Source organism: Sinocyclocheilus anshuiensis, unplaced genomic scaffold (genome assembly GCF_001515605.1).
Source record: "Sinocyclocheilus anshuiensis isolate Anshui unplaced genomic scaffold, SAMN03320099.WGS_v1.1 scaffold187, whole genome shotgun sequence".
NCBI classification, from domain to species: domain Eukaryota; kingdom Metazoa; phylum Chordata; class Actinopteri; order Cypriniformes; family Cyprinidae; genus Sinocyclocheilus; species Sinocyclocheilus anshuiensis.
The window spans coordinates 571,643-585,840 of NW_015552537.1; the positions used below are offsets into that span (position 1 = coordinate 571,643).

The window sequence follows — 14,198 nt, forward strand, 5'->3', positions numbered from 1 at the left end:
ACACACACACACACACACACACACACACACACACACACACACAACCCCAACATAAACAAACACTTCTTGGTTAAACAAACACACGAGTGAACAGGATTCCATCTAACGACACATTTCCTGCACACTTTCCTTCTCACATACAAACACTCAGACAGAAACACACACAGACAGATTTTCCCCAGTGTGTGTGTGTGTGTGTGTGCGTGTGTAAGTGCTGAATGGCCGCTCATGCACTGTATTTAATATGCATGAAACTTCATAAATGTCCTGCATTACCATGTATACCCTGCCATTATAAATAAATAAATCTCGTGTCCCTACTGATTACATTCTCACCCGTTTAATGTATGTACTGCTGAACGTGATATAAAGAAAAAGAGCCAACCTTACAAACACAAAAGAGGAACAAGAAAAAAGAATGGCAGAGTAAGAGAGAGACGACATGCAGATGAGCCGCAGAACTGAGAAATGAGGTGAAGAGATGTGAGTTCACAGAGCAGAAGTGTGTCACACGAACCTCAGCGGCCCTGAACTGATGAGAGAGAGAACTCAATGTGAGACACTGCTGACCCCTGCTGGAGGACAGAGGAAGCCCCCCCCCCCCCCCCCCCCACCCACACTGACAGTACCATTGTATGATAAATGACTTTTAACTTAAAGTAAGAAGGAAACTGTTAAAATAACCACAGCATTAACAACAACCTTGAAATAAGAGCGCGAGGTTTATCTGATAAATCAGATGCATGAAAGCAGCGTTCGTTGCTTTAGCAAACAGACATCGGGCGCGTTTTCTTTCAGGATCATCATTCGCTGATGGAGAGGAAAAGTTAAATACTATAGCATTTTATTTTATGAAAATGAGTTAAGAAGTTTTCGCACTGAAAGAGAAGTGATCTCGCGCTCATAGAATTGACGTGACAGGCTATAACTGCAGCTGTATAAAAAGCAGAATGAACTGAAACGTTAAGACAATAAACACAATAAATAAATAATTATGAATGATGCAGTGCTAATTGACATATTTATTACAGTACAGAAACTATAAAGTATATTTTCTACCTTATTCTGTGCAGAAAATTGATTGTTTGTAGTATATAAAACAATCATAAAATTGCCATTATAGTCCATGGGCCAAGCCAGAATTTGGTACCACCTAAGGTGGCAAAATCTCTTTGGTACCAGTTTGTTTGTAGAGTCCATATAAGTACTTTGAAACATGGTAACCATTTCAAATGAGTAGCTTTACTAATCTTTTGGGACAATCATTATTTTTGCTGATTTTGCGTTCGTCCTACAGTATCTGCACAGCAGGTTTGTATGAAGTCTATTGTAAGAGGTAGCCATACATGCTATATGTTGATTTTTTCAGGACAGTCAGGGCTATCCAGATCTGCCATAATTTGACATGATATTTGTTGTATACGTTTTTATATTAGCCTTCATATTAAAGAAAACTATTTTTTGCATCTATTAAATTGTTATATTTGTATATCTATCTCAAAAGATATTGATGTTGGGGGGATATCTTTTCAGATATGGATAGGCAAGACTGTCTGTAATCTGGTGATATCAGAACCATGATGGTGGGACAATCCATGACCTAGCAATTTGAAAAAATATGTATGTACTGTATATGAAATAGTATATTATGCAACAACAACGACTGGTGCTAGTTTCAAAACCAGATTACTCCACCATACGTCATTGTACAGATAAGCCACTAGCATCATCTGAAAAGGTGAGTCCTGCTGTTTATTTTGATATGTGTTACCCTTGGAGGCTACAAGCACTTCGCAACTTATTCAGCTATGACTCAGCTGTGTGAAAATGAGCGAAGAAATGACCGATGATTGCAACTTTGTTTAATTTGATGCATTTTCAAATCAAGATTACTCCGACCATCTTTGTTCTACAAGCAAGGTACTAGCGTCACTGTGCACTGTGAAGTCCACTCTTTCATTTGATACCTGTTTTATACAATAACAACTTCGTGAGTAATTAAAAAAAAAAAAGATTGATGAGTGTGTGGAAATGCAGAGATGGAAGTAGTTTAAGACGGCTGAAATTTCATGTGATTTTCAAGATTCATGTCAACGCATTCTGACACGATTCAATGAGTTCCTCAGCTACCTTAGAGAAAACAATGGTCCCCTGTCTGCCTTCTGGATGTCTTATGTGGACATAGTTGAGATTTTGCTTAGTCTTATTCGAGCATCAAGAGAGGGAAAGTGGATGATGCATCTTGCAGCAATTAGAGCAACCATTCCATGGTGTTTTGCTTATGATAAGCTAAACTATGCCAGATATCTGACATACTACTATGCTGAAATGTCTCGCCTGGAGGTGGATCATCCTGGTGTTCATGCACACTTTATAGAGGGTGGTTTTTCTGTCCAGCTGGGCAGGAACAATCCCTTTGGAAAGATTCCGGTAGACCAGACAATTGAGCAGACTGTAAACAAGGACACCCAGACTGCGGGTGGAACCAAGGGTTTCAGCCTAAAAACTGGAGCAGTCACCAGATACTATCTCACTTCAGAAAACAGAAGTCAGTATCTAAGGCAACTCAGGAACATGACAGGGAATGAGTCTACAGAGTGTTTCAGTCATCAAGATTTACAGAAGCCCAGGATAGAGAAGGATATGGCAGATGTAAATGCCTTTGTAGAACTTATGGAGAGAAGCTGGGTAAATCCTCTAGGTCCAGATCAGTCTGATATCATTAGTCTTTCCACAGGAATGGCTGTGTCACCAGACATAGCCAGTGATCTGCTGCAAGCTCATCAGACTGGAGAGCAGGCATATCAGACGTTCAGAAGTAAACGTTTAGAGAAAGAGTCACCTGTAACCAAGTTCCATGACAACATGAGAAAACAGAATCTGAAGACATAGAAGAATTCATAGAAGAAGACATTGCAAGAGAGGAAGAAACAGTATGCGGATAGATGTGGTGTTTGATGTGTACTGGAAAACATTAATCAAGAATGCTGAGAGATACAATCGTGGTTCAGCAAGTAGCACTCAATGGAAGAACATTGCCCCGGGACACAATGTAGTGCAGTGGAGAAAGCTGTTAAGTAATACAGACAGTAAAACAGCCTTGATAACATTCATCGTGGACCAGTGGAAGCTAGTAGAGAACAGAGTAAAGCTTCAGGACAAGCAGCTATTTGCAGCCTGTGGAGAGAGATGCTATTGTCTGACCAAAAAAGACTGGAATGTTGTTGAAGAGCTGAAATCTTCCCATGAGGAGGCGGATACCCGTATGCTCCTACATGCAAATCATGCTAGCCAGAATGGCTATCAAACCACAGTTATTGTGACTGAGGATACGGATGTCATGATCCTTTGTCTTGGATGCTGTAAGAAGATAAACTGCCCCCTTTATCAGAAATCTGGCACTCAGAATCGAACAAGGTACATCAACATCAGCAACCTTGCTCAGCTCCTTGGAGATGACCTGTGTGATGCTCTTATAGGGGTACATGCCTTTATGGGTTGTGATAGCGTAAGCGCTTTTGCAGGACGAGGAAAACTTACCGCTCTCAAACTTGTGAAAGGAAACAGGACATTCCAAGAGTCCTTCAAATCCCTGGGAACACCCTGGGATGTATCAGAGGAATTATACAGCAACATGGAATCATTTGTCTGCAGGATGTATGCACCATCGTCTAGTGTATGTGATGTCAATGATCTACGTTACCTGCTATTCTGTACCAAAAGGGGTGAAGTGGAGTCCAGCCTACTTCCCCCTTGCAGGGACTGCTTAAAGCTGCATATACAGCGTGCCAATTACCAGGCAGCTGTCTGGAGGCACTGTCTGGAAGGACAGCCAGACATACCCGAACCAAAAGGACATGGATGGACAACTGATGACAAAGGTATGCTTATAATAAATACAATAATTACATTTTCTAATAATAATAATAATATAGTATAAATATGTATAGGTAATTTCTAGACATTTGGACACCTCACTGAAATGGATGAGAAATATCTTCCACTTATTTGTACAGGTATGCTGATGTTAGACTGGATGCAGGGCCCCCAGCACCAATGGCTGTTCTGGAGCTTATGGCCTACAAGTGTTCACGGACCTGCAAGCTTCCTGACTGTTCCTGTCTTGCCAACAAATTAAAGTGCACAGAAATGTGCAAGCTACAAACCTGCAGCAATCAGAGGGAGGAGGAGGATACTGATGTCATGAAACTGGTTGAATATGATGATGATGATGAATAAACAGAAACAGTTTGCAATGACCAAATAAATTCATGAACAAGGTAGAATTATTTTGTTTTTCTTTGTATGACATGTTCTGTTCAAATAAAGTTACACGATCTTTTCATTCTTTGGCTCAACGGTTAGTGTCTTTGAAGGCTGATTTCTGTGACAAAGCTACCACTGACAAAAGGTTATCATGTTGTGATATCATCTAGAGATATGCCCATGGACTAACAGCTACAGGAAGTGGTTTACAGGATGATACTGGAGTTCAGAGAGAAGAGCAGGAGCAAGCTTGACTTGATTTATATCTGATGAACTTTACAGTTAATGAACTGAATCAACACTGAGCTGACTGGAGCTGAATAATGACACTACTGTCTTGCTACAGCTGCTTTACAGTAGGTTTTGGATTCGTCTCATATTTGATGAAGTTCGCACCACTGATTCTGTTACTTCCCTGTTTATCACTGTGAGGCTGCTTTGAAACAACCTCTCTCTTATAAAGTGCTATAGAAATAAAGGTGACTTGACTTGATATATATTTATGTGATTATTAGATTTTTTCAATATATTCAATTAACATTATAACACTATAAGCTGTTACTGATCAAAATCCAGCTCAGAGGTGGAATGAATGCATTTACATTGCAACTGCGAGTGCATAAATAATGTTATGAAATATAAAATGTAGAATTTTTTTCCCTCATATGAAACTAGGTGGCGACAAATCATTGTCCTTATGAATGAGCCATTGAATCATTCACTCAATAGATTAATTAAAAAACACTGACATATTTATTAATGAAACATTGTGTTGTTCTGAGACACACAACGGGTCTATTGCAAAATAGAGCAAAAACAGACAATATTGTTTCTAAAATGTAAATCTGTTGTATAAAATCAATATTACATTTGCAATAATGCTGATATTCAGTAAACAACCACTACTGATTGTGTCATTAATATTAAAAATAAACTCATACAGAGGCGGGAGAGGGAGCCGCCAGCGCCTTACAGAATCACACAGATTCACCATCCAGTGCTGACATTTTCCAATGCTGTTCTGCCTGTCACTTCCTGTTCTCTCTCCACTATCCAATAAAATGAAAAGATAAAATGGTAAATACAACAAAAAATATAGCGTGTTATACGCCACTTAGTGCAGCAGCTAAATGACTGGCAGTGAAACAGAAGACACAACTGGTTCAGTCAGACGAATGGATTCTGAAGGAGTTCCCACAAGAGCTCTCAGGTCTCAAGAGTTCGGGGGAAATGAGTGATAGGAAAGTGAACAAGAGAGAACAAGTGATGTGAACATACAGAGGGCAGGACAGGAGGATCAGTTGTGTTTGGAGAGGCTTTGGAGTGGGCAGAGCAGGTGGCACGCGGCAGCGCCCATCCCTTCACCTGCAGCCGACACTCAAGGGCCACCTGGCAGAAATGGAATTACCACAACATCCACAATCAGCCTGCTGTGAGACGAGCGGCCCATTCAACACAACCACAGCGGGAGGAAAGGAGACAAATACGCCCCTCTGATTGCTCTGCTGTGAAAGGTGCAGATATTCTGATGTTTGAACGGTGCTGGCGGTGACATCAGCGGCTGGCCAGCCAATGGGAGCGGCCGAAGGAGTGTGTGGGTCAAGCTGAAGCGCTGGAGCCGCCAGTGTTACGGATCTGTGGTTTCAGCACACAAGGACTGCAGCCAGCTCACCAAAAGACCCGGAGCACGTTCACACGGCTCGAGAGAGAAGACCTCGAAATGAAGCTAAATCTGGAGAAAGTCAACCCACTAACACACAGTCATGCTGGAGAGAAACTTGTGGGACTTGAGAAGAGAACAAGAGAGGAAGCCAAGCATCAGAAGACACGTGCACACCACCTCAGAACCAGAATGAGATTTACTGCCAAGTATGCTTAGACACAAGAAATTTGTCTTGGGTAAAGAAACTTCCAGTGTACAGACAAAATAGCAATAACACACAGATAATGAATACGAAAAGATGTATTCTAAACTATTGCACACTCACATCTGATCGTACATTCAACATGCAGAAGGAGGCCAAGCCTGATCTTCATGTATTGATCAGGACAGGCTGGCTCTAAAAGATCCACAATGAAAGAGAAACTTCTACAAACTACACACGAGTTACTGACATCACTGAACCAGCAGGACAGCGAGACGGATTTCCTTCACAAACTCACATGAACACACTGGACTCGCCTCCAAACAACAAGAGCTGCAGCCCATACACATCAACATTCAGGAGCTCAAACTGTCCAGCAGCAGCTGAGATCAAACACGCCTCCAACACAGCAGCGCCACACAGACCCTCCAAACCTCCCGTGACCGGGACAGAACCGGATCCATTTGTCTTCCTCCAGCTCTGATGACTACATGTTCCGGTGCGACTGGAGGACCAGCGGCGGCGCTCATCCACACAGAAACCAAACTTCAGCTGTGTGATTGCATGTCAGCACATGTTCTGAGCCACTGCATCGAACGGCACCGAGGGATGCCAGCGGCGGGACAGAGTGCCCCAGAGTATTGATGAACGTGTGCACTACTCAGTGGTCACTACACTGGCATGTAATTGAAACTGGAGTGAGGCGTGTTCTTCCATGTTTTGTTCTAGCAGGGCCAGGGTCCATCACAGCTTCAACAGTCACAGCACAGCGCCCCCTCAATTCACCATACGACACCCATCAGGATACACATCATGATTCAAGACTTCACGATGCATTACAGTGTAACTGGATCATGACTGAGTGTGTCCGCAGCTCTTCAGACCTGCTTCTGCAGCACACACAAGCGGGCATCTGAAAGTGTACAGACATACGACAGCATCAGCACAGGTCAGTCAGAGTGACTCCGGTCCGGTTCACTGCAGGGCAAAAGAAGCTGAAGCGTCCCGTGTGTGTGTATGTGTGGCACCAGAGTCACATTGTCCTTCAACCTGCCAATGTCTGTCTTACACTAACGCTGAATATTACACTGTGACAGTGAAAGTACTTAACATCAAAAATATTACACCCCTCCAAAAGGGTCACAAGTGTGTCGAAGTGAAAACGGTCAAGATGCCCTAAAATGACAGAAGATGCCGGCTTACTTCTTGTTTGGACAGATGCAGTCATATATCAGTTGTACGTACACGTGTGTGTGTGTGTGTGTGTGTGTGTGTGTGTGTGTGTGTGTGTGGAGCAGCACATCTGCGTCAGAGGTGAACCGAGGGCTCTCGGCGGGCCAGTTTGTGTGTGAGTGTGTGTGTGTGAGTGAGAGTGTGTGCGTGTGTGCGTGTGTGTGTCTGCATTTGAGAGTTTCTCCAAGTTAACAGTCTGTAACACTTATAAACATATGCATTGCATTATATTATGACATACCAAAGTGTTGTTTGCTGTAAAGAAGGATGCACAAACACAGCAAACATTTGATTGACAGACGTTTGTTGGGTTTAAACAGCTACTAGAACTACTAGATGCAGTGCTGAGGATGAAGACAGTAAGCATTGTTTGTGGTTAGTTAGTGGATGGTGTTAATAGTTAATGTGATTTTCTACAGCTGTTATTCATTTGCTGGATGAACCACAGAACTGACTTCATACATCCACTAAAAATCACCAAAACACTGACGTCAAACATCATGAAGAAAAGTGACGTTAGTGAATAGTAAAGATCTGCAACATTTCAGAAACATGATCTGATAAAGGACAGTCAGACATTCATAAATGTGACTTCAATGTAAAACACTGGCAGCTGCAGCTCTTATGCTCAGTGTGATGAAGAACATCTGGAGGTGTTTGCAGGCTGAGGCCCATCATTCCTCACTCGTGTCTCATTGACTGCTAAGAGCCCAGCTGACGAGTAAACACAGCCAACCAGAGAAACGCTTCACCTTGTCTGAACCTCGCTGGACTCGCCGCAGTGTAGACGCCGCTTACAGCAGACCTCATCAGTCTCACGTCCACAGACGAGCTCTACAGCGTCCTGACAGCATTCTGACTGCTCGTCCTCGACTCAGTGGAGCTCATGGTGAGCCGAAACTCAAACTCGTTCTTAAAGCGGCCTTCTTGATGTCCGACTAACTTACAAACCATCATGAATAAATGAGTAGCACTAAATAAATGACAACTTCTTTAAGTGCCACATCAGTGGACAAGGTTGTTTCACATGCTGTCGATATGTTCGCTTACCGCCGCAATCAATAATCCTCCTGCAAATATCACCTTGAAAGTGAGGACTGGAAGAGCAGCAAACATCATTACGACCAGGAGGATCAAACTCAGTCAAACCTTAATGTTCAGCCCTCCACCGATTATTGTGGGAAGACAGTCGGAGGGAACTAGAGAGAGTGGACTGGACCGAGAGTCACTTCAGAGTCTGTTCAGCAGACAATGGCCACAAAACAACATCTGTGCAAGATCCACCTCAGCTCACACCCGCTCTCCTGCTGAGAGGAACCGCACGCACTCACATCATTCAGATCCACCGCTCTGCTGTATTTACACATCAAATTTGAATAAATCCATAGAAATCTGCTCAGAGTTCAGTGCAAATGAAATAAATCCTCCATTTGGTGACACCGCTGAGCATCAGCATCCGGCGCTGGTTCAGGAGGAGATTTAGAAGAACATCACAGCTCAAGCCGACTCAAGGCACATACAGTATGATGTGAGGGAACTGACACATTCAGGAGATTATTAATAACATCACTGGTTAGCATAATGACTAATATATATATATATATATATATATATTTTAAGTTAAGCTAATTAAGCTAATTAATTAACATCTGCACCTGCTCAATGTGTTTCATGAGCTCCAGAAACTACAGGCTTCTGCTCATACACTTAAAACTGCACAATAATATAGAGTGCCTATTTATGAATATCTTCACAAAATATTTTAAATATTATTTTTATATCATACATATACATTTTACATTTCTCTATTTTGTAACATGTGACTTGAAAGTGTACTTTGCTACGTGTACTGCGTTAGGCTAACCGAGACTTGTCATTTTCACTTATATATTGTTGCTCTTTTGTTAGTTTTGACTGCTTTTATTGTCCTCATTTGTAAGTCGCTTTGGATAAAAGCCACACACACACACACACACACACAGATACACACACACACACACAGATACACACACACACACACACACAGATACACACTCACACTCAAACACACACACACAACCACACAGATAACACACTCACACTCACACACACCGATACACACATACACACACAGATACACACTCACACTCACACACACTCACTCACACAGACACACACAGATACACACTTTCCATAGGCGTAATGGTTTTTATACTGTACAAACTGTATTTTATATTGCCCTACAACAACCCTACCCCTAAACCTACCCATCACAGGAAACTTTCTGCATTTTTACTTTCTCAAAAAAACGAATTCTGTAGGATTTATAAGCTTGTTTCCTCATGGGGACTCAACATGAGGAAATATGTGGAGCAAATGTGCTACGGCGACACCATGAGGAACAGCAGAAACCACACACACACACACTTTCAAACATGTTGCTCAACTCAGCTCAGACGTGACTGATTGACGCTCAAACGGCGCAAACTTTCTCTAGTCATGAGACGATGTTCTCTCAGTCCTGACGACGGCTAACGGCCTCCTGACATGAGATGCTGCTGACGCATCCGGCTAATCGACTAATATACCCATTAACTTTAAGCCATCAATTATTTTCTGATTAGTCAATTAATCCTTTAACTTAGCAACAAATATTAACCATAACATTTGCAATTTTGCTTTGTTCAAACATTTTCTCAAAATATTTACTTTACCAAAAAATAAATAAATAAATGATAAAATAAAATGAAGTGTCAAGAATTAAAAGGCATCTATCAGTAATACAAATGGCCATGATGGCTGCGATTGTCAGTGTCAGTGTTTGCGACTGACAGCTTTTCCTCAGGTGTTTTGTTCATTCCTCTGCTTGAACACACACATCTGTATCAGCTGAACCGTAATCTCACTCAGCTCAGAGCAATGACAGCATCACACACGCCGGTGTCCCGTTCGCTCACACCTTACATAACTAGCTGACCACTGCAGACTGCTGAAAGATGCAGGTGTCCGTTCAGTTCGGCTCTGGAAAGCGTTCATCATGATCATAAAAACAAACTGCTGCATGAACGCAACAGTTTAAGCAGCGTTGTCATACTAGCCAGTGATCTGCTCTAGGAAGTGTTCTGTGTGAAACATGACAGGAGATCAGAGATGAACACAAGCAGCAATGCATTCCAAACAAAACTATATCTCTACATAATCAAAGACATTAATTACGTTGATGCGTCATTTCACCGCTGTCATACACACAACGCCCACCAAATTCATCTCACGAGGAAACTTTGTGTCCAAATAACTAGTGCTTTACAATTATTCACCATGTGGCTTAGCGATAAACTGCCTGCAGAATCACCCAAACAATTCCCATCATTACAGGAGTTTGCACAAATAAAACAGCATGACACACAAATGGCTGAGAGGAATCGTGGGCTGACTGGAAAATAAAAAGAGATTTTACCCTGATCCCTGACACTGACTCCAGTACTCCAGTTACCGTCATAAGAGCACTGGTAAAACTGAACACTCTTACTCAAACTTTTGTGTTTCATTTAGTACTAGAGTAAATGTTAAACAGGTGGTCGTATGCCGTGAGTCACTCTTGGATCGATCATCAGACACTGACGGCTGCTGGTCGGGGTCAGAGGTCAGGGGTCAGAGGTCAGACTCACCCTGGAAGGACTGTCTGGCTCTCTCCACCAGCTCCTCGATGGGGTAACTGGCCAGATCTCCTCTGGCATGTTTGGTTTTGCAGTACGTGCAAGCGTTCAGACAGCTGTGGGACAGAGAGAGAGGCTCATAAACATCAGGAGCGTTACAAACACACAGATATCAGCACATCTGAACACTGACTGCAGACCCATCATTCTCCAGAATACTTTCATTTGTGAATACAATGAGAATAATGACAATGACAAAGACGAGATGACACTCACATCATTAAACACTAACTGTGAAATTATTCGTTTTCATGCTTGCGGTTGCCAGATACCCTAATCAGATATTCTCTATTATAAACAGACATATTTTCTGCCCAGTATTTTAGTTGGCAACCATTGGCATACTCTCTCACTTACACTGTGGAAAAATTATTTGAAATGATTTGATGATTTGAAAACATCCACAGTGATCTCTGTTATTCTATATATCTCAGATATTCTGATCAAATGAAAGTGTCAGATTGCGCTGTTTGCTGCGAATAAAGCTGCTTCTTACTGACAAACTGTGAGAAATCCAAACATGATCTCCACCGTACTAGACTTAAAATCCTCAGACTCAACTAAAATGTGTCTCTTGCGTCTCAGTCAGACACACACATCACACTCTCAGAGAGACTGGAGCAGAATGAACGGGGTTCACCGCTGACACTCCTCACTGGGCCAGACTACAGCAAACGCAGAAACAGCACCAGTCAAAGCCTCGCTTTAGCTGCAAGTGTGCTGTTTTCCCACAGAAGTTTGGCTCAGAGGTAAAGAGACTTTTGTCTAAGCGCTTCGGAGCTGATCAGTGAGCGTCTGGCAGGAGGACGGTGGGCTAGATGGAAAATCTTTCTGCTGTTGGTTTGCTGAACGAGCTCCACCGAGACGGGAGCTCTGAGCCTCCAGCACGTCTCGTCTTTCATCAGCACTGTCGATGAGCCCCGTCTGGATCCTTCAGACAGATGCAGAGACGCCGGGTCTCTGCCGGGAGTCAGGAGCCATCCAGGAGCTCAGAGAAGAGAGCATCATTAGAGAACAGCAGCAGCATCACCGGCCCTTCAGCAACGCCGCTGAGCTACAGACACGTCTGTGGAGCCTCATTACCGGCTTAAAGCTGGAGCTGTTCCACGTCTGGAAAGGTCAGTCTACTTTTAGTCAGTGTAAACGTAGTCACATTTGAGTCATGCTGCATGATGGTTAAACTGATAATCACAACTATTTTGCTCAAAATTATAATAGGGTCATTCCGTGTCAAATCTACCAAATTTCAGAAACTTACCCAGCTCAAATTTTTGATTTTGTTCAAATTTTTTTCTGTAGAAAGACAAACATAAATAGTGATGAAAGCCGAAATAATCCATTATTTTGTAGAGGGGGTCAAAATGACAATTTTCACCTGAAACGACTTTAGAAAGTGGGCAGCATCATGATATTATTTTTACACAGAGATTGGTTCTGTAGGTCTTTTAGTAAAATCTGTTGACTTTAGCAATCTTTGTTTCATTATGTGCCAACGGTGACAGTTCAAAAATGGTAAAAAGCACTTTTTTTTTGCTTCAGGTTTACATGCCTGTAACTCAAGAAGTATTAAAGATATCTTAATATCCCTTTAGATTCTGGTTCTTAACAAACTTTTCTTCTGGTATCTTCATTTTAAAGGCCCTCGATGGTTCAATCCCAGACATATGGAGATCTTAATGCTGCTCCATGAGTAAATTGGTAAATTGTTCACATTTTCAGTGGTCAAAAACTAAAATGTGGCTCACTACCTGAAGAACAAATAATGTCGAAACTAGAATTAAATACGCTGAGATACAGGCACATTTGAGCAGATCTGAAACATTCAGGGTGTGATTGTTTATTGATGCAGGTGCTGCGTGATTTCATTATCGGTAGATGCATGAGCACAGAAACAATCGCTGCATCTTAAAATGCATGCTATCACCAGGAGCACCAGGGATTCTGCACGTCTGATGAACATAAATTTAACCTTTTTAAGACCAAGTAAAGAAAATCTAAGGAATAAATCAAATGGAACAAAATACATTATGATGGTCTCTAAATGTAAATGTCTTGCATTAGCAACACTTCAGAGTTTGAAAATACAACTTCCAGCAGCTCTGTATTACTTTTACATTCATTTTACAAACAAACAAACAAATAAGCTAGCAAGCTTAAGGCTTGAATATCTCTGTTCCCAGCATTTAATGCCATGACTTTATGAATTGAAGACTTTCTGCTCTGATTTAAGACCTTCACTTGTGGAAGGGTGAATCAGGATTGTTAAGACCCTCAGAAACCCTCTCTCACGTCTCTCTCATGACATGCCATGTGAAGCTTGTAGAGCTCCTCAATGGGTTTTACTACAGGACATAAATTGAACACTGGACATCAAGGGAGCGACACAGTGCTACAACAGTTTAGTTTAATTCACACAAGCTCTGACATCAACAATAGAAGATATGGGAAGTGTTTTCTCCTTCTCGTTGAATTCTGATGAGTGTTTATTTCGCTATAGTAACCAAGTCTGTGCTGACCATCTGGCCCCCATCTTCACACAGATCTTCAACAGATCTCTGGAGCTGTGTGAAGTTCCCTGCTGCTTCACATACTCCATCATTCCGGTCCCCAAAAAGCCCAAAATCACTGGACTTAACGACTACAGACAGTGTCGCTCTCACGTCTGTGGTCATGAAGTCACTTGAGAGACTGGTCCTGGCCTACCTGAAGGACATCACTGGACCCTTGCTGGATCCTCTTCAGTTTGCCTACAGAGCAAACAGGTCTGTGGATGATGCAGTCAACATGGGACTGCATCATCCACAGACCTGTTTGCTCTGTAGGCAAACTGAAGAGGATCCAGCAAGGGTCCAGTGATGTCCTTCAGGTGGGCCAGCACCAGTTTTTCAATGGGTAAACTTACATCCAGGACTCTCACAATTAGCACTGGTGTCCCTCAGGGATGTGTGCTCTCCCCACTGCTCTTCTCCCTCTACACCAACGACTGCACCTCTAAAGACCCCTCTGTCAAGCTCCTGTAGTTCGCAGACGACACTACAGTCATCGGCCTCATCAAAGACAGAGACGAGTCTGCTTACAGACAGGAGGTTAAAGAGCTGGCTGTCTGGTGCAGTCTTAACAACCTGGAGCTTAACACGCT

The 14,198-nt window shown here is 42.4% G+C and overlaps 1 protein-coding gene and 1 long non-coding RNA gene across 6 annotated transcripts in view; one reads left to right on the forward strand and one right to left on the reverse strand.

The window, feature by feature from the left end:
* Nucleotides 1-14,198, reverse strand: part of cdkal1 (CDK5 regulatory subunit associated protein 1-like 1) — a 243,364-nt gene that overhangs the window by 106,678 nt on the left and 122,488 nt on the right. For all 5 annotated transcript variants that reach the window (XM_016454129.1, XM_016454125.1, XM_016454128.1 and 2 more), the window contains exon 8: nt 11,012-11,115. In XM_016454129.1, coding sequence (XP_016309615.1) covers nt 11,012-11,115 — 104 coding nt within the window. The remainder of the gene's footprint in view (nt 1-11,011; nt 11,116-14,198) is intronic.
* Nucleotides 13,247-14,198, forward strand: part of LOC107663799 (uncharacterized) — a 16,643-nt gene continuing 15,691 nt past the window's right edge. The window contains exon 1 of the long non-coding RNA XR_001631383.1: nt 13,247-13,320. This is a non-coding gene — a long non-coding RNA (uncharacterized LOC107663799). The remainder of the gene's footprint in view (nt 13,321-14,198) is intronic.